Source organism: Lutjanus erythropterus, chromosome 1 (genome assembly GCF_056507025.1).
Source record: "Lutjanus erythropterus isolate fLutEry1 chromosome 1, fLutEry1.hap2, whole genome shotgun sequence".
NCBI lineage: Eukaryota > Metazoa > Chordata > Actinopteri > Lutjaniformes > Lutjanidae > Lutjanus > Lutjanus erythropterus.
This window is the reverse complement of record NC_139317.1, coordinates 40,811,092-40,838,580: the sequence shown is the minus strand read 5'-3', so window position 1 is coordinate 40,838,580 and position 27,489 is coordinate 40,811,092. Positions and strand designations below refer to the sequence as shown.

At 39.0% G+C, this 27,489-nt stretch overlaps 1 protein-coding gene across 2 annotated transcripts in view; it reads right to left on the bottom strand.

Moving 5' to 3' along the window:
- Positions 1-27,489, bottom strand: part of LOC146333287 (synaptosomal-associated protein 25-A-like) — a 52,232-nt gene that overhangs the window by 19,579 nt on the left and 5,164 nt on the right. For both annotated transcript variants that reach the window (XM_084721902.1, XM_084721893.1), the window contains exons 2-3: positions 9,576-9,682; positions 6,625-6,666 (exon numbers count right to left, since the gene is read on the bottom strand). In XM_084721902.1, the coding sequence (XP_084578028.1) occupies positions 6,625-6,666; positions 9,576-9,647 (114 nt within the window). In that variant the 5' untranslated portion in view covers positions 9,648-9,682. The remainder of the gene's footprint in view (positions 1-6,624; positions 6,667-9,575; positions 9,683-27,489) is intronic.

Sequence of the window (27,489 nt, the reverse complement as noted above, 5' to 3'; positions counted from 1 at the left end):
ACTGTTAAATCACAGCACAAGGTCAATGTAAGGTGACTGTTATATCAGTTTTTCTTTTTTTCTGTCCAAATGTAACTGTCCTAGAGATCTTTTAGTGTAGCATTTTAGAATGAAATAACACAGTATCAGTCTATACACTTTAAATACAGATAAACATTTATGAATATTATGCATTATAGGTTAATACATTTTTCATTAGTTAAAGATAATTAGCTTTATTAGCTTTCATTAGCTTTAAATGTCAAAATAGTTTGACATTTTGAGAAATACCCTTTGTGTATGGATTAAATAAATGAGATCTATGATGTTAATTACAGAGCTTTAGAGAAGCTGATGGGCGGATTTTGTCACATTTAGTCGGAGCCTGGCTCGCTGTTTTCCTATTTTCAGTCTTTAAGCTAAACTAACCAGCTTCTAGCACAGCTTCATATTTACTGTACAGACATGAGAGTGGTATCAGTCTTCTCAGCAAGAAAGCAAATAAGCATATTTATTAAAACTATAATAGCTGTCTTTCAAGAGAAATAGTTTAAAGACTCAAACGCTGGATTAAATAACTTGCTTAGGTCTGTTTTTTCCTCAGGTAATGGTATAGTTTTTTCAAGTTGCAGAACTGTCTGAATGAATATAATATAATAATATTATTATATATATATTATATTATAATATCACACCCATCTTTTGTAATGTATCCTCTCTCTCGTTTCTCTGATCCACAGAGGCAGTGGATTTGGGCTTCATGTCCTTCACAGACTCCTCTCTACCCCTGTGTTTGTGTCTTTCACACTCTCCGCATCTCATTCCTCGTCCCTCTTATGTTCATCTCTGTCTCACTTTCTCAGTAGTTTCTCATTTCTGTTCTCAGCAGGCCTGGTGTGAAGATAACAGTTTTCATAAGAACTTCGATATCTCCTTTCTGAAAAGGTTTTTTTTTATCAAGAAAGACAAGATCTTTTCAGAAAAGTGTATCCAATGTGTTTACTTTAGATACCGTACATGACATTCATGCTGCTAATCCTTAGATTTCGCATGTTTGATTGAACCTTTTCTTTTCTTTTTAAGGAATAATCTATAAATATCAATTAAATAAAAATGTATGTTTTAAAACTGGAAATGGTAAACGTGCTTGTTTTTTATTTTTATTTTTTATATGGGCAACAAAGCTACAAACAAATAAGTACAAAAGATCTGAGTTCTATATGTATATGCAATTTAAGAATATGTTGGATTACGAATTATATAATATATTTAAAACAAATCATTGAAAGATGCACTTAAGAGGCACTTAAATTTTTTGTCAATACTTAAAGAAACAGTTTGACATTTTACTTATACATTTCAGTGTATAGACTCATATAAACATAGTCCCTCTAAATCCTCACTTGCTGGACCTCACCTCAACCTCACGTGTTGGTTTCTGTGTCTGCAAAGACTCCATCCAATACAGTGGACAGGTTTTAAGTGACTCTCTCACACACACAGGCAGAGCAGACTGAGGACTGATTCAGCTCTTTGTGCTTCTGAATGTAAAAAAGTTAAGCAATCACAAAATAACATTTCTCTGATTCAGTGCTTTGTTCTTGTGCTCGCTTTCTTAATTCACTCTCTAGGTGTCTCTTCTACTCTCTCATTCATTGAGCTTGAGAAGAGGGGACAACTTTGAATGGTGCATTTATAAACAGTGCCGTGTATTCTACCTTTAACACACACAATGGAATGGACATGTTTGAAATCCTCTACACCATCACAACTGCTCTGTTAGACACACGCACACAGGTCACTTCCTGTATCTTACATTAAAATTAAATATACTGGTCTATGTGTATTTGCTTCAGTCAAATTAGCAAAATTTAAATTTTAAAAATGCTCTCAGTCCTGAAGCTTCAGACATCAACCCTGAAATTTCCTCTTAGTTTATTTGTGACACAGCGAACAGACATGTCAGTCAGATGAAGGTAGGAGATACACTCCCACATTTCCTGCTATCTTACAAAATAAAGGTCATGTCACACACGGATCGCACACAAGAATGAATCATGGGTCACATTTGCATGAGACAAGGACACATTACATCAGTCACTGTAAGTGTTTCTACGAGCTGACCACTAACTGACATTGTTATACAGACTTTTTGCTTATGGACATTACAGTGATAAAAGTCATACATACTGTTTCCCAGAAGCAATGTACTTATTACAGTCATACATGTGTACTGTTCGTACTGTATATCCAAAGAAGTGGAGACACTCTGCAGCTACAGAAGTGGATACTGAAATATAAATTATAATAAAAACCCTTTTTTGCATTATATACTAACACAATGACCAATTCTGCCAGTATCACTATCACCATTCTAAACCTCAAACTAAAACTAAGAAATATCTCTTTGTTATTTGTCATGCAGGTGTATTCAGATTTACTTTGTAAATTTGCATTTCATATAAATTGATTTCATTGTGTTGCTCTCTCTCATGCATTTCAAATGAGAATCCATGCATAATGATATTATGATACAGGTCTGATTCCTGCATGGATTTTACAATAACGTTTTAGGTATTAGGCAGATGAGTTCAACCCGAGGCACTTACTGAGCACTAAAGTAGAATAATTTTTCATTATAAGAAACAGAGTAAAGACAGTCAGAGCTGCAGTGCACTGACAGTGTGGGTGTGATCCTCAAAGGATCATGTAAGAGACAAGTTTTAGAGGAGGAGAGGATTTAGGAGGTAAGAGTTATTCTACAAGGTTACTTTGCTCATGTTTTAGTCTCTCTATTATGTTTTTGTTATGAAATATTAAATGCATTATTTATCTAGTGTAATTGTGTGATTGACACCAAAACAACAGGACAAAAAAACAAAACAAACTGATGCTACAGGGTTTGATCATATTCATCTTCATTGCGTGTGGTGTACCTCGGGGTTCAATCCTCAGTCCTATTCTTTTTTCTTTGTACGCGCTCCCTCTCAGTCTTCTAGTCAATTTAAATGTATTTTGTATCACTTTTATGTGGACGATATAAAACTATACTTTGAATGACCCAAGTAAACACTTTACCTTGAAAGATTTCCTAACAGCTCTCAAGGACTAGATGTCAGATAATTTTCCTATATTTGACCCCAACAAAATGGAAGTCGTCATCATACGCCCTGAGACCATTTCCTTTGATCAACATGTGAACTCTGACTGCCACATAATGAAAGTAGCCCAATCCTGTTTCTTACAACTTACTTTCATTTGAGAATACATCAGTCCAACTGTTACTGATATCAGTAGTAGTGGTTGGTCAGGCTAACTAAAACCAGTGGACACTGAACTTAGCCAGCCTCTGACCATTCACTATTGAAGGAATTTGTTACAGACCCCCACGGTAAAGCAATAGGTTTAAAATTTCCTTTGTTCCAAGCGCAATAACTGTGTTTCATTTGCACTTAACCTGCTCAGCAGTACTTTGTCATGGCTGCCATTCCAATGGTTTGGTACAGATACATCTTTTTTATTTGATTGTTTTTGCTGTAACTGTTGTGATTAATGTCCCATGTCCTCTACTGTAAATCAAATTTCCCCTCAAGGGACAATAAATCTGAACTGATTACTTTTTATGACTTCCCATAAAGATAACCCTGCAGCTGCCTGCCATGTCAACTGTCTGGAGACGTTTTCTGCTAAATGAGGGTAAAAAGCAAAATGACATAATGCCAAGTCTGTCATATCGGCTTCATGAGTGAAATCACTGGTGACCTGAACTTGTACAGTGGGTCAAGCAAACATCATGAAAAAGATGTTCCAGAGATGAGGAAAAGGCACAAAAACTCCAGCAAAGCAACTGTTGTAATGGAAAAAATCAGCCTGCTCTCACTGACAACTCATCACATAGCTGCTCATACATCTATGCAAAGTTAAATAGTTAGCAGCTGCAAGAAAAACGCTGGGCTTTCAAGTGACTTCACTATAAACCCATCTGTGGCTGTATGAGCCACACTGGGCTTTAAATGTAATGTAAAGAGGGAGAAAGTCTGAATAATGGAGAAGCTAGGGTGAATAGATGGGTCAAACAAAACCAGGACTAGGTATATAATGTTATGTGCATCACATGTCTTTTGTCATGCAGCTTTTGTCTTGTCACTTCAGTAATATCATGTGATGTATATAACATAATGAACTTATTGTAACCCCAAACATGGTTTTATCCTAAAATACCAAAAGTAGTTTTGTTGCCTGATGCTCCCCAAACTGCACTGTTAAACTGTATGTTTTGTTTCAGTATGAGATGCTTAGGGGTGAAATATAGAGTTTAGATGCATAAATGAAAATCTTGAGCCTTTTTACCTGCCAAATTGACATCAGAGTTTCTACACCCAAGTTAAAGTGGTATCAAATTATCTAGTATGTTTCTTTGTGTGACTTCTATAATTTTTCTCTATAGCCTTCCTTGAATCATGACTGAATAATAAGTGTTAGTGGTAATATAATCATGGTATTGCTTCAGTGTCACACAAAAAGCATGGGGCAGCTTAAACTAAATGTCCTTTAATGTTTTTTCTAGCAGGTCAAATGTCAAAACTCATCACAAAATCTTTTCAAAATGCCTTATCTGACTTGGTTTTAGTTTGCAATCAGATCCTGACAGACTTAAACAGACAGGTATCACTGCACAGATCTTAGAGAGATCACTGGACGAGTGCAGTCTCTGCTCTCACTGCTCTCCTCTTATTCCATTAGTGTAAGCACACTATAAGCCCTTTTAAAACGAGGTCATGGAGTATTAGCATGTGCTAACAATTTACTGGAAGGAAAGGTGCACTGTATGGTCAGAAACAGAATCACTTCCATCACAAAATAATATAAAATACCTAAAAATTACAGACTTGGTTTAGATTTGATAGCGAGTCAGTAAAACTCAGCTAATAATTAGAGAACAAACTGTTCTCCCTTCTAATTTTGAGGAATGCAGAGGCGTATATATGTCTAAATATTATAAGACATGAAGGTTTTATAATATCTACTGTGTTATATGAAGAGTGTTGACTCTCATCCAAAATCCATGCTGCCTTACTGCCTCATTGTAGTCTATATTGAGCCTATTTCTCTGGAGAGATGCTAAGAGAGAGGGATAAAGTGCAAGATGTCAACAAGTTGTTTGTCTTTCCCTGGTTTCAGCTCAGCAACTAGTGTCTAGGAGCATCGCAAGGAAACGCACAGTCTGTACTAACACACCACAGGATGCTGTCAAATCAGAGACTAACAGTTGCAGCGAACAAATGGCATTCCCTTGGCATTAACTTCAAAGGTCAAATACTGTGCTGCTGCCAGTGAAAAGGCTTGTCTGTCGAACAGGTCACTGTTTGGGTCAGCCGCAGGTCTCACTCTGTCCCTCATGGCTTTGTCTCATTAAGGCATGGTGGCTGGTCAAAGAGTTATATCAGGACGTTGTCGGTGAAGCCAGTAGCAGGAACCACTCATAGCAATCTAATGCCAGTAAAAAAAAAAGGCTAAATCAGTTTGGAAAAACTTACCAACTTAATGCTAACTTTTTTCTGGTATATTGGTAAGATGTCCTGCCTCAAATACCTGAAATGCCATCTGAGGGTAAGAAACAAGAGTCCAGCCACTCTGTATGTGAGCCTGGAAGACAGCTGTGGTAGTCAAAACTGTTGTCTTTTGATCCACATGAAGAACTGAATATAGCTGTCGCAATAACCACAATAGCAAAGTAGCAAGTACTGACAAGTCAGGTGCAACAATAGCTATATTTTCTCTTCTTTCTTCTTGTTTTACACTTCAGGGCATGTTGAATAAATGAATCAACACTTCCAAAAATCTAACAAGCAATACAAGCACCAATAACGGTTCCATCTCCAGGAGATGCAGCACTGACATTACAAATTATCTTGGAAGTATTTGTTTTAGAATATTCTAATATTTGAGTTTGTCAGTTTAACCCAGTGCTAATTCTCTATCTGGTATTTTACAAGTTTCTCAAGTGAATCTCAAGAAAATGTACCATATCGTGATATATGTTGCTATTATGTGTGCTATAATCTTACTAGCCTGTTCCCCTACCCATGAAATGTTCCACTGGATAGAGGAGGTGTTTAACATTATTGTTTGTAGATCCAGTTTGTTGATATTTTAAAGAGTATTTAAAATAGAAAAAGAAATGTATCAGAAGAGGAGTGACACTGAGGTTGGACATCAGAGACGGGTAATTGCTGAAACAGTGGAAACACGAACCAAGAGGGTTTTGATGAGTTTCATTTTGTTTCTGTTGACTTTGAATGAAGTGTGTTGCAAAATGATCAAATTACTGTTGCTGTAAGTGGAATCTGGTGGCTTAGGTGAGAGCAGTAAATCAGCTGTTTCTGAGACTATTCACTCAATTTGTGGATAAAAGGCACAAGTCCCTCCCCCCTTTAACAGTGTTGAGGCTGGCAGTACTGACTGACAGTTTAATACATGAAGTGCTAAAGAACTGATCCATGAGCTGACTGACAAGGTGAATCCAAGTGTATTTTCTCCAGCTCCATCTTTATTAGTTAGCATTGGTAAATTGTTTGTGTAATGTGTGGGCCCATTGCCTGTCTGCTGTGGATGATCATGTGATGCGTGGATTATTGGACTCACCTCCTCAACCAGAGCCAGCATACGCCGAGTGCTCTCCAGAGACTGCAGGGAGAGAACGAGAGAGCACATGATTAGCTGAGAGTCCACAAGAGAGTGAATACAGACAAACAGACAAATCACCTGTGACTATAAATATCAGACAGATATCTTGGTGTGCTAAAATGGAATATTAAAGGGACAGTTTACCCCAAAATTACATGCTATTGTGCTATTTATCCATGTATATTGTGTTGGTGTGAATTGCTGAATTTCAGAGATATCGCCCATAGAGATGTCTGCCTCATTTGAAAAATTTAACACCAGTGTCTCTTTCAAAAATCATGACTCGGTTGCTCAAGATAATCCACAGACTTTGTTGTGAATGGTTTCATGTAGGAACTATTTTCTTATTCTGGCTGCTAGCAATGACTTGAGAGGTCAATGAATTGTTGAGATTGAGTAAACCACAGTCTTCAAACAAGTGAATTATATATTCATAGTTGCCGACTGTGAGCATGGCTGGTATTGTTTTCACATTGTGAGTCTGTGTGTGTGTCGTCATGGCAAAACGTGGTCCTGGAGATACCTACTGTAGTGAAAACTACCACAGAGGCAGGTTTGAGTACTTTGGCAGGTGTTTATACGTCTATCTTTGGACAGAGCTATAAATGTTCTGTATTTTGCTCAACAAATAGCTGAAAACACTAACAGTTGATTAACTGATCAATCATTAATAATTAATAAGATACAAAATGCATGTTTTTTTCAGTTTCCTTATTCAGCAGATGGCTCTGCCAGACAAAGCAATATCAAATAAGGCAAAATTACTGCCATTTCTAGACTAACAATTAATTCTGATTAATACATTTTTAATCAGTTAAATCCTTATCAGTGATTAATCGATTAATCAAGAAAAAAATGTATAAAAATTCAGCAGTAGTGTATATTTCTAGAAATGATGACTGTGTTACTCAAGATAATCCACAGACTTTGCTGTGAGTGTCTTTCATGTAGGAACTGCTTTCTTTCCAGTAGAAAGAAGGTAATTGTGGTAGATTGCTCACCTTGAGCAATACGGTCTTGATCTCTGGAAAAAGAGATAGCTGTACTTTGAGCACTACAAGCTGCCACTGCCATGCTATTTAGTCTCATTATATTGAGGAGAAGACAGACATATCAACATGTACAAAACTCAGCAACTCACACCAAAACTGTCTAGATGGATAAATAACACTACTGGTAAGAGGAAAAATATGATTTTAGGGTGGACTGTCCCTTTAAGGGTTTAAAAATATTTGAAAGGTGAACAAAGGAGAGGAAAAGATCACTATGCCATATTTAAAAGTGTAGACAGACAAATTACTGATACTCAGACGGTCCTATAATTAGCCTTGATTATTCATCTCCTCTCCTCTCCTCTAATCTCAGGATTAATTATCTGATTTCTACCTTTTGTTTGCCAACTTTCTACCCTCTGCAGGATCCCTCCCAGTCTCATCCACTTCTTAAACCAAATACTTTTTTATTTCTAATCCTCACTTCACTCTTTCCTCCTTTGTTATCTCCTCATCTCCTGTGTCTCCTTTGACTCCTCCATCCATCCCTGCCTTCCCTCCTTATTTCTCCCTCTCTTCCCTCCCATCACATCCATGGAGCCTCTTGGCCTTGCATTATCTCCTCATGAATGTTTAATAAGGCCATTTGAGCTGCTCCATTATTCTGCTGCACAGAATTATCTGCTCTTCCTGAGCTCCTCTCAACTCATTAAAAAGGCCAAAGTTCTCCCTTCCCCAAAAAAAGCTCAGTCTTGATGAAAGAGACTTAGAGAACAAATTGCTAAAACAAGGGAGGGTCACATTAAAGTAGCTGTGTGGGTCTGTCTGAGCCTGGAGGCTTTGAGGATACATTTGTGTCCTTATAAGAACAGGTCCTTTTCAAATGTCACATTATAATTGTCGTGCAATAAAACAAAAGTCAGTTTTGTCTGTCGACCAAGTTTTGCAACAAAAAAGGTGGTCACAGGTCTCTGCTCTCCGTTGTGCCTGTTATTTCACCAGCAAGCTTTAAGTGAGTTACACTTTTCTTTTGAATTTTGTTTTTGGACAATTCTATCCTAAGTATTTAGAAAATGACTCACATGTTTTACTGTAGTTGTGATGTTAAATATGTAAATGTTAATGAATTCCTTGATTATAACCCTCTGTCTGGATTTGAGTTTGCAAATCACATTTCAAAATGTTAAATATGTAATATTGGAGGCAGACCACTTCCATATATTGTCATTCTGCCCTCTATTCTATTCATATTGGCAAGAGATTGCCAATACTAAACAAAGAAGAACATTTTTGGAATAGAAGTTGATTGCTTTTTTGTCACATTACACCTGAGCAAAATCCAGACAAACTCACTGCCTAGGATGAATATCTTTGTAAAGTCCTTGTGGTTGCAGGAAAGAAAGCCTACACATGGAAGCAGCTGTAGGTAAAACCCATCATCAAGGGATAATTGGACCGCAGTTGTCAATGAAATACAGTGTGGGGAGAAACTGACCTTTTTCTTAAGACCACAAGCTGAACAATAAAAAGAACACGAATAAAAAGAAAGTTCTATAAAAGCTCAATATGAATGCATAGATTATACTTACAGTATATGTGGCAACTAAATTTGTTTTATGACTGAATTCTTCCAGACATTTGTGACACTGACATGTCAATGACAGTCAATGTCAATGACAATTTCAAAAGAAAGGTGTATCTTAAAGATGAGGACATAGATTGATATTTTCTCTTTGCATTGATAATATTTAAATCATTAAATAGTGAAAGGATATATTGATCCAAATGAATGTTACAGCTCTACTGGAGGTTAGCGCTTAAATATAATGTGACATTTTATCTTTCCTTAACATCAGTGTTTGCGTGTGCATCAATATTTAAGGATGTCTATCTAAAAAAGTGTGTTTTCTGCTGTACCTCATCGGCTATCTGGTCTGCGCGTGTCTGCAGGTCGGCCAGCTCATTGCGCATATCTGATTCGTCCGCCATGATGACTGTTGAACTTTGATCTCAAACAGGAAAGACTGGAAGAGAGAAAGAGAGACAAGGAGGTTAGTACACCAACAATAACACAAACTAGTGTCAGAGGATTTTGGGGCATTAGCTGGTGTTAAGACCATAACAGCCCTATTTCTGTCCACAACAACACCAAAGATGCACTATATTAATTCAAAACAACATATTTACACATCATTCATGTAGAGTAAAGGCGGCACAGCTCTGATCCTTCATTATACTGACTGCAAGTGATGACTTGAGAGGTCACTGATTGTTTGGTTGTATTGTTGTCAGTCTGTGTGTGTGCGTCATCATCTACCACAAAGGCGATGGCGTCACAACCCTGCAATATACAGTCACAAAAGTTCACAGGTGTGATCTCATTACAAGATGGTCTCTGGTTATCTTTTAGGTTTGTGTCTTTTTCTGTCTCCATTTGTTGTCAGATTCATCTGGATGGAGTCTGACTCACTAGATGTACACTGTGTTTATAAGCCTGCCATTGGATACTTGTTTCAGGAGGCATCTGCTATCTGTATTTTCACATTCCCCCGGAACCAACAACAACAACCTAAGAGCTAGAAACCTACACTCTGAAAATGACAAATAAGCACCTGGGATGCACCTGGACACAAACACAAACAAGCTCAGAGCTGTTACTTTTTCTTTCATCATGATTCAGACATTTTAATGCCAGGGCTCGCCTCCCCACGTGCAAGTGTTCCAACCGCCCTGACACTATTTTTCAGAAGCAGTGTTGCTATATCCTGGTTGTTTTTCCCCCTCTATAGTAGAATGATCATGTGTGGAGCCGGACCATCCTCTAGCACTGAGCACAGAGGAGAGAGGTCTGGCTATGCGAGACTAATCTGGAGGATGGAGAGGTTGTTCTATAACAGCAGGGTCAAAGCTCAATCATTCTTATTAGCAGCCTTTGTCAAAGTGTCCTTCAACAAAACAGCGAAGAGCTTCTTACACTGATTTGACCTGCTTCTGAACCCTGAAGTCAACATATATCAAAGCAGGAATTATGGCTCAATGCAGGTAAGGTTCACCAAGTTCCTTTTAAAGTCCCTGAAAAAGTTCCTGGCTGGTTGATATTAAAGTGTGAAAGACTTTGTCATATCTGCTCAGTCACTGTCAACAGCACAGAAAAGACCATCAAAACAGGAGATGAAACAATGTTTTCACATTTTGAGATGAAAAAAGGCGCCAGAGCCGAAGGCAAAGCTCTTACCTCATAAGCACAAGTGATGCATCATTTATTGTTTAAAACACTCTTGGTAAATAGGTTCTGCTTTTGTTTACAGTCCCAATCATACACGCAACCAAACCACGTGCACGTATGTACGCCCACGAACACACTGTCCAATCAGAGAAACATTGCTGCTGCACCCACCCCGTGTCCAAACCTCCACCCTGCTGACCCTGGCTCTCCTCCCCAGGCATCAACACTGAATCGAGATGAACGAGGGAGGAGCTCCATTACTCTAGCAGTTTGAAGCAAAAGTATCAGGATGGAGACAGGGGTCTATTTTTGTTCCTCTGACGCGCTGCCAGACAGTTTTTCATATAGCCACACAGTCGAGCTGGAGGTATGGTCCATGAAAAATGTATGTGGCAGTAACTCTGCGGGCCGACAGAGCTACATGCTGCTGCTGCTGAAGGAGATGAAGGCTGAAGAGAATTAAGCCTTTAATGAGGCAAATAATCTGATCTGGTCCAATCACATCTCATTTGTGCGTCTGATGCGGTTTTGTTTCTATTGCACAAATCATATTGAAGAGTTTTTGTCCTAATGTGGCTTGTCGCTGATATAAATGTAACCACCCAGCAGCTTTCAGCTTGGGGATCATTAAAGCTTTATGTAATCTAATCTACTGCAATATACAGTGCTGCAATGGGACCAGGGGACTGCTGACATTTGGACTCAACTGGGTACTGTGGCTGCAGGAGGAGAATGTCAGTTTTGTTAATCAGTCTGCTTTTTATCATCTTAAAAAACAAGTGAAACATTCTCATGCTACAAAGTAGACACTATACAAATGTTTAAAGGACCAATATGTAACAATTACACGTCCAAAAGTTAGCACTGCTGTCCAAATGGGAAGTATGTTAAATAGGTTGAAATCCAATTTAAGATACAGTGAAGTGCTCCCTCCTCCCCCGACTTGACCCATAAAGAGTAGGGCTGGGTATTGTTAAGAACCTCACGATTCAATTCGATTTCGATTCTTTAGGTTTCGATTCGATTCGATTTCGATTTGATTCGATATTGATTTAAATTCTTCAATATCGATTCAGTAAGAAGTAGAAATACACAAATAATTAAGAGTACCTGATGGCAATTTTTAAATATTTATTTTCATGCCCATAACACATGTGGTACGTTACTTCACATCTTTGGGCAATAAAACATCTGAAAATAAAACATTAGCAGCACCATAATAGCTCACTTGTGCATATAAACCTCTGTCTTCACCTCTGTGTACAGCTTCGGGATGGTGACCTCTGTCATGTGTTTTCGTGTTGGTATAGCGTATCGTGGTTCAAGTGTGTACCATCTTCTTAAAACCTTCATTTTCCACGACACTGTATGGTCGAAGGTCCTTGCAAATGAAGACGGCAACAGACTCTGCTATCTTATGTGCGCGGACAGAGCTTGGCGGTAGTTTGCAGACATATTGTTGTTGTTTGGTCGCGTGCAGCCTCCGTTCTTAAAACACGAATCACACGAAGATGTTGCGCACAGCGCCCCCAATGGCCAAGAGGTGAATCGATTCAGAGGGTTTGCTTAATCGATATTGAATTAGGAGGCGGATAATTTCGATGCATCGATTTTTCGATATTTTTACCCACCCCTAATAAAGAGACACTTACTTACTTACTAAACAAGCAAACAATAACACAAGTAAATACCAGAATAGAAATGTCAAAGGAGCATATTGCCTTAATGATACTTTGCAGCAACAATAAATGTGTGTTCAGAGTTTGTCACAGCACAGAAACATGTTATTAACCACCCAGCCAAATTTGAATGATGAAAAATTTGCAAAGTATATAAAATTAGGTTTCAGAATCATGAAAAAATTAGCAGTTTTCTCTGCTCTGAAATGCTGCATGTCCAGTCATGTTTGAGCCACCACAGCCAGAGAATGGTGACAGGATGGTATTCTTTTTTCTTCTGTGTCAGGCTGTTGGAACTGAAGTGAGCTGAAGTGAACTGCTGGGCTGATCTGGACTGAGAGAGATGCTGAAGGTACGTTAATAACTGACTGTTAGGGAGGGTGAGGGGAGGTGGTGTCGTTTGTGTGCTGGTTCGTGCAGCTCATGTAGTGTTGGGGGACCATGGCTCCAGCATGTAACCGAGCCATGTTTCTGGTCCGCCCAAAGAATCCTTAACACAGAAATTATAAACAACAGTTAAACAGTCTAACTCCAGATTTCAGAACTACATAGTTCTGTCTTCTCACGTTTTCAGCTACTATGTTCTAATATGTATTATGTGTTAAAAAGAAAAACTCCCTTGTGCCTTTACACAGATTTTAATCTCTGATGACATATCGTGTTCACTTCATGATTTATTACAGTAAATATATTACAGATTTCTCTTTTAAAGCCATTACTGGTCATATAGTCCTCCTCTGACACTATCAAACTTTAGCTTTCTGGTTGATTTGCCAGATTTTGGGACCTCAAAAGTTCGATTTTAGCTCGAGCCCGAGGCGTCCATCAATCAGTCCCTGTCAGAATGTCTCTGAGGTGAAGAGACACAAGGTCAGCTTGAGTCACAGCTGGATGTTTGATAAAGTATCTCCTTGTTCTGCCCCGCCCTCTGTCTGTCTGTCTGTCTCTGCCTCCATCCCGGTGGAGCAGTCAGGATGGTTAATAATTGAACATGTGCCGGGAAGAGAGATGGAGGGAAAAAAAACCCCAGCCTTTTCAAAGTGCTTCTCTCCTTCTTTTGTAGCCTCGCTCTGTGTGTGTTTTTTGTCTGCTATGCCTGGTACACAGTCGCACCTTAAAATATTTATGTTGACATTTCACATTTTAGCCATTTGGCTGATGCTGTAATCCATGGCTCCTTACAATGAGTGCGACAGCAGCAGTGGAGCTTCAGTTCATAGATCAGCTGCATTACATGTGATTGTTAACCACAGGAGAAAAGGTTTTACGCTTTGAATCAGAAAAAGTGGGAAGAAAAAATATAAATTAATTAAGCAGAAATTAACCATGCTTTAGTTGGTAAAAGAAACAGTTGCTCTGATGGTTTCTGGGTGCTTGTTTCTGTCATTCGTGTATAGAATGTAAATAGCCACATTGGCTTTTCCACCCTCGGAGCAAATTGTTGTTGGCTACTGACACCAGGGTGCAAATAGCATCTTCCTAAAAAAATCATTGTAGATTGCAATTGTGATATAATTCACAATTAGTGGGAATGATCATTTTTGCATTAGAATTATCATCTCCACTGATGAAAACTATTAAAATCATGATGATGTCACATTTGTTGGGGTCTGTGCCAAACAAACCTGTTTCTTACATCTGAAGAGAAAGATTTGTAGGTCAGGGTATTTCTGCAGCACTACTGTACTTTATTATAATGCTGCTGTGTCACACATTTTACCTTCATCAAAAAACTGCAGTCTGCAGTGATTTAGATATTGCACTTAGCCATGTTGTGATTTCGATTACATTTCAGTTAATAATATATTTATTTATTATACATATTTGTGCAGCCCTAGAACATAGTGTGTTTATTTATTCAGGTCATTAATAAATCTCTCTGCTCCATTTTAAAAAATGGATATGAAGTTTCTAAATGGCAACAAACCAAGACTGACTGGCATCACTTCATGCGCACTTGTTGACACCATTGCCGTGGTTGTGTAGTCAATGGCAACAGCATTTTTGTTGAAGCATGTTACATAAAAAATACTGTGCTCCTCTTGTATTGAAATGAAACATGTTACAGCACAGTTACAAACCTGTAACAGCAGCACAAACACTTAACTAAGCATAATGGCATGTCACTCCGTCGATAACATTCAGAGCTGTGTTGTTCTCACACACTCCGTCTTCTTTTTCTCTCGCTCCTCACCACATTCATCTTCCAGTGTAATGTTCTCCTGTGTTATTGATCAGCCACTGATTGCTTATCTCTTCGCTTTGGAGCTCCTTCCTGTTAACAGACACACACACTCACACGCCCACATGCACACACCACACACACAGAGCACAGCTGCGTCTTCTCATTTCCTCTTATATTGACTGTGAGCGCTCTCTGTGTCTTTGTCTTTGTCACTCGTTCTCAGTCTATCAGAATTCTGATCACCATTCTCTCAAAACCTCATCTTTCAACCAATTTGTATTTGTTTTCCTTTCACAATTAAATGCTTTAAAAATACATCATATTTTCAATTAATCATTTATTGTGCACATCTATTTCGGGTGTTTGTGATGCTCCTTAGTCTTCATGATGCAACCCTCCCTCCATCTCTGTCACAACTTTCTACAGCTCCCTCACTTTGAATCAAGCTTTGGCTGGTTATTTCCAACTACTTACTACCAAATACTAAATCTAAGCAGGTTCTGAGTGCAATGTGTTCACAATGAAACAGTGATGAAAATAAGCATACTCAAAACAGTCTCTATGCCTATGAAAAAATCCTTGATTTTTTGATGTGCTGCTCATGTAGACACTATTCTCCTACAATGTGATGCACAAAGGAAACAGGGGAGGTGGGAAAAAATTAAACAAATTTTGGATGTTGGTGAAACAGCTCCAAGAAACATTTTGATATCCATATAGAAATGGCATTCTAAAGTCATCTGTTAATGTAAAATGGATAAGTATGTTGATCTTTTTGCATACTAACTGCAAAAACAGTATACTATGACAATAAATTTGTGGTATATACTGTCAACAGCCATGCTAGCAGCTCTCTGAGGATATACTAAGGTATATAATTAATGTGAGCTAAATGCTAACGTGCCCAAAACACCAAAGCTTTCACTGATGCTTAGCAGGTATAATGTTTACCACATTCACAATGATACTGTCTCATACTAAAATTTGCTATCACTAAACACATATTTGTTCATGACAACAAAAGTGTTAGACAAACTGAAATGCTGGCACCAGTTGAAAAGTTTAAGACCACAGTCATTACAATTTGTCCTGAGGGGAACATGAATTTCATTATTAAGTTTCAAGGCACCAGACCTTTCAGTTTGAGCCAAAGAAGTGGACTGAATGACCAACTCTACCATCCAAAATTTCTGGCTGAAAAGTAGATGAAACTAATGGCTGAAAAGCTGGAGGATTGCCAGAATTATTTTTTAGACACGTCGATTTCAATGAGAAAATAGTTTGATAAAATTTTAGATCATTTCACTTGAATGCATTAAATGTAAGTAACAGATATGCCCCAGATGGTAAACAAACTGTTACATTACTCAATAATGTAGTGAGCTATGAGTGACGCACAGAACCAAGAGTAGTACCGCTGCTGAGGAATGCCCTGGGATCCCTCAGGAGGAACCGGAAAGTGTTGCTGGGGAGAGGGACATCTGCTTAGCCTGCTGCCACCGCCACCCTGCCCCGAATTTAAAAAAAAAAGGACTTTCAGTGCACTATTGTGCATAAACTGTGCAGGAATGCCGTCCCAACCAAGACCTGTAAATTTTCTCACCTTTATCACCATCCTTTGGACTACATGACATGTTGTCAGTCACAACCTACATGATCAATAATTATAATTGTTGACTGATATGACACTTCACCTAGACTTTTTTAATGATGCAGCCCAGAATTACACTAGCAAACCAGAGTATTAGCTCAAATAAGCCCCACTGTCCTGTAAATACACAGTGTTCTTTATATACAACAATATATATCAATATCAATATCAATATATATATATATATATATATATATATATATATATATATATATATATATAGCAATATATTACCTTGCTTACAGTACTGCTGTATAATCACAATATAACCCCTGTATTGTGCTACATATCATATTGCCACGTTCTTGCCGATACACAACCTTAATACAACAGAGTATAAGTTAAATTCTATTGCTTTATTTAATGATCCTGAAGTCTTAATTTATGAGTCACAGTTACAAGAACCAACAGAGCACTCATGTCACCTCAGCTACAACTGGGCAACACTGCAGCGTCTCTCTAATGTCAATTCTAAGCCTATTGATTTGACTTCGCAACATCATTAAATTTTGACTTACAAGAACTCACTACTCTATTTTTTAGGTACTTCACTTTTTTTCCCACACAAAAGTGATCAGTCACTATCCTTTATTGATGACAAACCAAATTAAGAAGGTTAAAATGTTTTTCCAATCAGCTTTTTGAGTGTTTCACATCATTTTGTAACTCAAACTATTCATCTCTTCTCTGTCAGTCTTTTTCTCTCTTCTCCTCGTCTGTCCATCCATCCCACTCTGAGAATCACTTCCTATTTAACATGCTCAACATGTTTCATAGACACACACACACACACACACACTATACAGTCGAGCGGACATGACACAAGGTCCGTCCGTCCCCATCCCCCACCTGCGGCCCTGCTGGCTGTCACTCGTCTCGACTGACGGCTGCTGTAAGGCCTGAACTGCCAGGCTCAGCCCGTGGAGAGATTAAAGTCAGCGGGGAAAGAGGATTTACTCTCCACTCTTTTCTCTCACACACACACACACTCTCTCCTCTAACTCCTCTCGCTTGCTTGCTTTCTTTGTTTCACTTCATCCCCTTTCCATGTCCTCTGTCTATGAATGTATACAGTGTAAGTCCAGGAAAAATATAAGGTTTAGGTAATAATATAGACCATTTACCAAGATTTTCCCCAGGTCCAATCATCAGGTTCACATTTCCAGCACTGAAATTGGGGCTTGATAATCAGCATGAGAAGCCATTACAGCTGAAATCTCACCACCTGTACAGAAGCTATCATGATATCAGCAGGAAAAGGGCAAAGGACAAAAATATCATACTAGAAGTGCAGGGCAAAAATACCTCAGCTATGAGTGCTTCTCATCAAAACAAACTGAGCAACAAACTCAGGCATGATGATAGAACATTGATTTAAATGAAGACATTAAAAGGGCACAGATGAATTATTGATCAGAATATTAATAGCATTAATCCTAAAAGCTGTTAAAGGGAGATGTGGAAACAGGATGGGAGGAGGTTTGGAAGGATGTGACCTCAACGAGCAAAACAGGTAGGAACCTGAACACAGCAGCATATTTACCACTTATTATGAAAAAAAGAAGATGGAAATTGTTATTGTTGTGTCTTATAATTGGACAAAATCACCATCCATGTAATTAAAGAGTGAAAAGTTCAGCTGCTAATATGTAGACTCCTACGTCTGTCATTTTCTTTATCCTGGATTTGTTTCCATGGAGGTCTCCCACCTCGTCTGTCACATCCATCATCACGTTTTTCATTCCTACAGAGCCATCTAGCACCACCACAGAGTCTACCATCTCATGTCATGTTGAGATGGTTTGAACTAGGTGAGCGTTGTTGTTTCATTGCGTGTGTACGAATAGAGCGCAGCAGAACAGAGCAAGTTTTGGCACAGAGCTCCAGGAGAGGGACTGGATTAGCACCGTCAGAGGCTGACACGACGAACACGTAGCTGCACGGCAGCAGTCGTGGAGGAATCCAATGGCAAGCTATTTCAGGCAACAAAGAAAAATCCTGTCAAAGCGTGCAAATGGAAAATTCCACTCACGAAAAAAAGATGGTGGGGCTTCATGAGAGTTTTTGTTTGCATCTACTTGTACAGGTCAGGATGAGGTCACATTTCACCCTAACCCTAATCATCTCCTCATGTTGGAAAGATTTGCTGTACTTAACTCGACCTAACTGAACCATCTAGCACTTAGTTGAACCATCCCAGGGTCCACTGCAATTTTAAGAACCAGATCTCTTTAGTCTTCATTCCAGGAAGTCTTTAAACATACCACACTACTACTATTATAGATTACAAAATGTATATATTCATGTCAATATGAATAATGTTGATAAATGCTTGAAATTATTATATCTAAGGGTCCAGTGGATGACAAACTCACCATTCAGATCATATTATTTTTGTCGTTTTGAGCCATGGATCATCATTTTTTGGATCAACAACAACAGAAAAAGGCTAGGGTTAAATTAATTTAGAAATGTGCTACTTTGGCCACTGTATGTAGCCATCATAGACTGTATATAAAGATCAATAGAAACATGACCTCCTGTTAGCTTTGTTATACCTGTTAGGGTGGATAAATTACACCTTTATGATTCTTGTTGGTAGATAAAATTTGTGAGCCAATAAATTCTCATCAAAGCTCCAAACCAGCTTCAACCTGAGGTCTAATCAACCAGAATAAATGCAAACACCTGTCTAGATGTGCAGAGGCTTAAAGGAAAGTGAATGTGACGGCTTTTAAATCAGTCACCTCTCCCTAACCAAGTCATTGCGCTTCGCAGTCAAACACAACAGGCATCTGTCTCTGTCTGAACTCTGCATTGCACTTTATGGAATTATTACTTTAAAAAGTAACAGCAGTGGTAAAATTGTATTTCACACTATGATGGTTAAATTTTCCAATTAATGCGTGATACATAAAACCATAAGGGATGATCCATACAGATCGCAGAAGAACTACATTCTATTACACCACTAATTATATCAACATGCTTCTTCAGATGTATTAAATGAAAATGCAGTGATAATGATACTGGTAATAATGACTGGACAAGCCAAATTTAAGCATAATAATAGCTGTGGGTATTGAACACTTCACTCTGAAGAGGTTCAACATCTAACCCAAAAACTGTGGGCGGATTGAAGGGTGTAAGACATACTTTAGGTTTTTTTAAAATCCAGAAAGCAGGAGCACTTTAGAGTGTTGGATTTACAGCATAGACTTTATATAGGGCTAATGAGCAGAGATAAACAACGACCTCCCTCCATCCCAATTCATGCAGCCAAACATAGTTCACACAAACACTCTCTCTTACAGGCACAGGCAAACAAACACATTTGAAGCTTTTCTGCCTCATCATGCATCTTAGTGGTATGAATTCAGCCCGGTATGCTGCAAACTTTAATCAGGTTATAGCATTTTGCATTGAAATTCAGCACTAAATAGCCACCAATCCACTACAGCCTCACCAACAACAACAACAGAAAATGTCAAAGAAAGCATTTGGGTCCAAAAAGATGACTGCTAGTGGCATCTAAATCTGCCTAGAGGTTGTCTGTTCACACCAAAATAAAGAGAAAACTATGCGAGATAGTGTGAAAATGTAAATTTACAGTACAGTACAATTAATGAAAAACACCCACAAGTAGCTTTAAAGCAGCTTGGATGGAGGATAAATGCACAGAATGTCTTCCACTGCGTGCAGGACTGATTCAGGAGAGATCTAGGATGAAAACGATGAAGTCAGGGTTGTTTATCATCCTTCACTGTAGCAGACTGTCAGGCTGTCGTGATAAACTGTCTCGACTCTGACCAGAAAAGACTGCTATCAATCAAGCTCCATGTTCAGATGAGATAAACAATGTTTGCGAAGGAAATAGGACATCAGGACACTCTGGATGCACTGAAATTCACAGTCAGGGAAACCAGGTCAGCTTGTCAGTTGTTCAGTTGTATGTTTCTCACGGGTTTATAGAAGCACTAACCTAAATCTGGGGGATTTTTAGGATAACTGCTGCACTTTTCCTCCTCTTTCATTGCATTTGTTTTTGTGGATTAGTGAGAGAGGCGGGTGGGAAATGAGACGGTGGGCATAGTGTGACTGGAAATTAGCATTGCTATTTCTGTAACGCTCCTTTTCTTTGTATAATTATGAGCAAAAGCCGCTTGTCTAGAATTGAACGGCACAAAAGTGAACCCTGGGAAGACAGTGGGTTTCTGGAGGGGGCGACCCTGCAGGAAGAACATGCATGAAGGAGCAGTAATGAAAAGAAAAAAAAGAACACAGTGAGGTTTCTTTTTTGTCCATGCAAATCTCTTCCCTCTGCAGCACTGTTGCACTCTGAGGGTAAGAGAGGTGATATTAATGATTTTGAATTCTTCTCTTATTCCCTCTTTCCCTCCTCTATTTGCGAAGACTCGACCTCCTGCCTTCTCTATCTTTCCTTCTGAAAATTACAAGTCTGTACACCAGACTGCAGCTTAAACTTCATAATAATCTCTGTAATTATAGCACTGACCTGCCACCAATTCCTCCTTTCTCTCTTCTGTCCATTTAAACTACACATGAAGAAGACTGCAGACCCACTGTGTCACATTGTGTGTGTGTGTGTGTGTGTGTGTGTGTGTGTGTGTGTGTGTGTGTGTGTTCTGTGAAGGTTAACACTTCTCTACACTCGAACACTGAAGTCATCACACAGGCAGAACTGGTTCAAGGACAAGAAGGAGAGCAGCAGCAGGGCAGACAAGGTTGTGTGTTTGTGCGTAGGTGTGTGTTTGTAGGGGTGTGTGTGTGTGCGAGTGTGGGAGGGTCTAACATCTTACCACATCAAAGCAGAACCATGTTTCATTATTCACAGGATAAAACCAGGTCAACGTTATTAATGCAACAGCTGTGTGTGTGTGTTCTTGTGACAGCCTGAGTACATACATCTCATACAGTGTGTGTGTTTACATATGTGTGTTTGAGCACGTGTTCATCTGAACACATGTGTACGTGTGGTCTTGGGTTTTAATATTTTCTATTTTCTATGCCATCCAGCTCTCCATTAACCTGGGAACCAGACGAATCTGCAAACTCATGTTTTGTTTACTCTGACATCTGGTCACCCTCCCGTTCAGACCAATTTCCCCCTCCCGTGGATTTCTCACTCTCCCTCTCGCTCTACCAAACTCCATAGACAAAATAAGCAATTTAACCTGGCAGAACACAGGAGTTGCTGCTCTACTGCTGCAGTGATCTGTCAGTTTGTTTTCTGTTATGGTGTGACTTAGGTGTTTTAAAAGGTTAATTTGGATTTACTGAAGTCACACAATAAAACAAACTAACTAACAGATCAGGGCAGCGGTAAACAAGCAAATCCCAGGTTCTCTGTGTTAAAATTGCTGATTTTGCCAAAGGAGTCTGGTTGCTCTGGAAAGAGAGTGACATTTGGCTTATATAATGACATATTCCTGTCAGAAAAGTCTGGGTGACAACAAAGTAAAACCATGAAAATATTCTTAATAGAGCATACACTTCCAACTGATATTGATTTTCTGGGTGGCTAAAATTTTGCTGTTGACCCCGTTCACAGCAGTCCATTGCTTAGCTTAGAGGTACTCAATAAGTACCTCATACAACCCCACTTCAAAAAATCCAGACTATCCCTTTATGGATAACACACACGCAGTTGTGTAACCCTGCAGATCCTACTCCAAAAACATGTATTCTGGTGTCAGAGAGGCTCTTGATCAGATTGCGGCTGATTGTGACCCTTCAGTTACACACACAAATACTTACATGTTAACACACAAACATGTTCACATGTTCTTGCGCACACTCCTTCACTGATGCCTTGTCAGTCTGTTTGAACCTGCCTGGTCAGCCTCAACAGAGCGATTCATTTAATCACACCTGTCAGGACTCAGGAGGGTAAAGTATCTGCTGACACTTCATATGTGACAGCATCCATTTTCCATTCTCAGACAACCTTCCTGTTATATCATTATAGATACATCCACACAACAGTGGCATTTCAGGGTTTTTGCAGTCACAACATTTCATTGTTTGTCTTCATGTTGTGCTGCGTCTCCCTTACAGAATCATCTTCTATTTACTTTATTCACATCTAATTTCTAAAAGGGCTGCACGATTTGGTAAAAAAAAAAGGTCATATTGCAATTATTTTGAGTGAAATTGTCATTGTGATACGAAATACAGTTAGTGGCAATGATCAGTTTTGCATAACAATTTTCATGTTCACTGAAAAAAAAAACTGTTGAAGTCCAAACGAAACATATTTTCTTTCATCTGGGCAACAAGAGTTTTAGGTCATGTCATCTAAGCAGCACTACATACATTTTTTCCTTTTTCAAAAATTGATTTTGGTTCTGCAATTTGGATATTGCACTTGGCCATATTGTGATTTAATTTCTACCTCATTTCACTGGGCCTATGTTTATATTGTGTTGTTGTGTTTCGCAGTTAATGCAATCACTGCCTGAATTATATTCAGAGGCAATGTTTCTTTTTTAATGAAAGAAGTGCTATATTTATGTGCCAGGTTAGAGGAAGCTGGGCTGAATGGTGGGCGTACATGCAATAAAAAGTTAGATATTTGCTTCAGTTTGTAAATATACATTTTGCGTCTTCTGTATTAAACTAGACCATCTTTCCCTAACCTCAACTGAGAGCGTTTGCTATGCTAGCGACAAACAGGTACAAGAGGTGCTACAGGTACAACACAGAAAGTTTTTCAAAATGAGCTTCTACAGACTCTCAAAGTTCCAGCGGATTCTCTGTGTGTCCAGTGTTTCTCCACAGACAATGGAGAGACTGACAGCAGCTGCCTGTGATTGGTCAGTTCCGACTGCTAGTTGTTACTGATACACTGTGCACTGTGTTACTACAGTGTCACTACAAGGCCACACCCCTATAGTGGTTGTGCTGGCACACACACACACACACCACAGGTATGACACGGACCAAATGAGGCCGGAGCACTGCAGCGCTGACCTTTACATCACTGCTGCAGCTCACTGTTGTGTTGAAGCTTTTTCTATTACTGAAACAAAATATTTATAATTATTCTATTGGCAAAAAAAATATTGATTCATATATTTTACTTGTGTTGCTAGTAGATAAAATATTGTTTGAACCAATTCATACACACTGAACCTCCCTGCTGACCTATAAGCAGTAAACACATGCCAAGACGTGACCGGGCCACGGAGCATGATGGGAGCCTGAGGGCTAAACTATTCAGACAGTACACTCACTGCTTCATGCCTGACTGATAATATACCATGCTCGTACCAACACACACAAATGCATGGATGTAAGAGTACACTAATATGCTTTATCACCCAAAAGCAACTTGTATATCCTAGCTAGTGTTTACAAATACAATTACATATGTGCTAACATTGGAATGAAAATTAACCAGTCATAGTTGTTTTTTTTGTTTTTTTTGTTTTTTTTTTTAAAGCCAATATTATGATCTAGATGCAATTCTGGTTTCTTTCCTGCTCTCTACTTTTGAGTTGTGAAAAAGCAACACATTTAAGGATGTCATTTTGGGCTTGGGGAAACAACTTTCATTTCCTGACAATGACACAAACAACTAATCAGTTAATTGAGAAAATAATTGTTAGTTGAAGCTGCAATAATTAGTCAATTAAGCAATCAGTCAATTAAGAATGAAGAAAATTAGTTGCCAACTATTTTCAGTTATTTTCCAAGCAAAACTTTCAAACATTTGCTTCTTAAATGTGAAGATTTGCTGTTTTTCTTTGTGATTCGTGATAGCAAATGTAGAATCTTTTGGTTTTGGCTATTTAAATTTGTCACTTTGGGCGCTGAGAAATTGTGATGACCATTTTCCGCATTTTTTGACATTTTATAGACTTAAAGATTAATCGATTAATGGTGAAAACGGCAGAATAACTCATAAAGAAAATAATCATTAGTTTTAGCCCAAGATTTTTTCTGAAACTTTCATGTGAGCAAAATCTACTCAAGCCAGCAGTACAACTTCACTGTTTCATATTAATGTCCTATTAGTATTTGGCAACACATCACTTTTAAAATCAAAAGTACTCGAAACTTCAGGACGGATGTCAGATGTTCAGCGAGCAGCTTTATAATCGAGCCTGCTGATAGTCAGGTTGATCACAGTGGTGAATGTGAATGGTACAAGGTAGAAAAGCTCACACGGTGCTGGTTTTCTGCCCGCAGCAGCGCCTGCCGTGACAATATGTCCTCAACGAATTAAAACATTCCCTATGGAGAGACGGGAAGGACACACAGAGAGAAATCTGCTGTGGAAAATCACTGAGGAAATCAGGAGGGTAAATGCCTGAGCATGTAATTTATGCACTATTTTCCCACCAGAGTGGACATCGTAGATTTTATAATCCCCAAAGAATATGCCTATAATTTGCAGCAGTTCCGACTCTCGGGGCCCAATTTTCAATAAACTCCCATAACGCAGGGTAACTGCATGCAGCTGCTACTTAGCAACTGAGGTCACAACCTGACCACCTGGCAGCGAGTGTAAAAATGTACCATTTAAGTTACACCGGCTCTGGTTTTAACACCTTCACAGTGGAAGATTACAAGACCTGAAAGACAAATGGTTCCCAGTGTTCAGGCTGTTTTGTCTCAGCTGAGCAGGGATGATGGAGCAGATTGCATATCTGACATTTCCTTGTTATATAATCCAAAAGACGACGGACGGATGGACTGACAGAGAGAGCTACGGCAGGCGGGTGAGGATTGAGACGGGAAGATTAACCAGAGAAATGGACGGACGGGGAGACAGACGTGCAGAGGTGGCGTGGACGGTCAGAGAGGAAAGAAAATGCACGTTAAACTACACTTTTCAAAGAGTTTTGAACTCGTCAGGTGGATAATTCCTTCATAATAAATAAATGATGCGTCAAGCATCTGCAGCCACCTACAGACATCTCAAATTCTAGCATCTGTCAACTTGTATTGGACATCAACACGTTCACAATAAATTAGGCAGACAGAATGATGTGCAGGCACACAGATATACAGGCAGGGAAACATGGTGGTGTGGGACGTACAGGAGATTCAAAGCAATCATCTGTGGCCTGCAGGGATAATCACTGCAAAGCCCCACTGTCCCATTCACTGAGGATAAAACCCACTGGATTAATCTGCAGGCCTACAGAATACACACACACACACACACACACACACAAGAGATGCTTCACAACACTTACATAACACATGGACCACTCTGCCTCACGCTCTCTTTTACTTTGCCTCCCTCATACATGCTTTCCCTTTTCTTTCACTTTGGCATCACAGCCTCTCTCTCACTTCTGCTCGCGCTAACACACACAAAACCTAGAGTGCACACACACACACACACACACACACACTCCACCACCCCCTCCTTTCCACTGTTTCTTCTCCTCTCTACTCCCGCTTGCACACATTCAAATGGACACCTGTCTACGTGCTGCTCCGTACATGCTGTTCATTTATATACTCACACGTACATGGTGGTGACAGGCATGTATACGTAGAGTACATATTAAAATAAACACGTGCTGTAACCTGTGCATTCATATTGAGGATGAGGAGAGACATGTATAATGATATGTAAATACAGACATAAGGATTACTGTACAAACACACAAGCACATAAATGGCCACAAGGGATCTTAAACAGATCCTTTCAAAAAGATAAACTATTTGTTCTTCCAAAATTTTGACTGATTATAACGTTGCAAAGAAAAAAATCATTAATTCATCACAACTTTAAAGTCTTGTTTAGAGTTGAGCAACAACAAAAACCAAGCTTTAACCTCTCCTTAACGTAAGAGAGGGGGTTGATGAGCATCCCTACAGGCTGTAGCCACTGCACCAGAGGAATCAGGTTGCTACGGATCAGCCCTGTCACCCTGATCAATAAGAGAGGAGCATATCACTATTTCATGCATCTGATATGATGAGGTTTGTCGATGGAGCATCGGGATCAGAATACAGAGAGATGTATGTGTGTGTGTTTGTGTCTGTTCCTGTTTCTGTGAAGGGAGCAATTGGTTGTTGGGGCAAGAAAGTATGTCACATCCCTTTAAATGATGTTTTAATGAAACATTATAACATGTTGAATGCATTTCCTACATCACATAGCAAGCTGATTTATTGATATTTGAAAGTGTGCATTAGATAGATTAGATAAAGACATTGTTTTACACAACACAGGTAAGTCTCAAGTCTGCGATACAAAGTCTGATCAAGCCCCAATTCTCAAATTTTGTCTTTTTCAAGCCCTAAACAGGTGATTATTTATCCGGCTGGTGCACTACACTGCTGAAGTACAGCTTTCCCTCATGCTCATGTAACGTGGTGAAAAACTGATGCACTTTTTTCAAATATAATTTTCAATCTTTACTCTTGGGGAGAATATCAAATAATTCAAAGGCAAAAAGTTTAAGTCAAGAATCGTGGTATTAAGGTCAGTTAGTCTTTTTCGTTTTTCTAAGTCCACCTCTGTGAGTGGCATAAATGATTTAACTTTGAAGACACACTGGCTGGCTGAGCTGGCCCAAAACATCCTGCAGGGCTTCTAAAAACATCTGCCCGTCCCAGGAAAGATGGAATTCACTTAAGATGACAAAATGTGACATTTGCAACAAGTCTATTTTGATAAATGATGTGCCACCCAAACATTAACAGGTTTTAAGAGTGCATGTCCAAAACAAATCTGTATTTTAAAATCCCACGGGGTAAAACAAAAAGGCAGCAGATGCCAAGAACTGACTGTAAAAGCGATTTCCCAGCTCATTTCGTTGCTGAAAGCTAATAAGTGAGCAACATGCAGTGAAAGGGAAGATTGTGATCACAGTGCATTCTTGGATGTTACTGTTTTTCTACCATCTGGCATTTATATAGCAGATTACACTGAAATTCAACAAGGAGAGAAAAGAACAAGATGAATAAATTAAACTGTGTGACTGAAAAGAAACCAGTCTGTGTGCTTTCAACAGATGTAGCGGGTCCGGGCCGGAGGCTGGTGGTAATTTGTCACCTTTCTGTGGGCAGGGTGATGGATTGGTGAGTGATGGGTGCTGAGG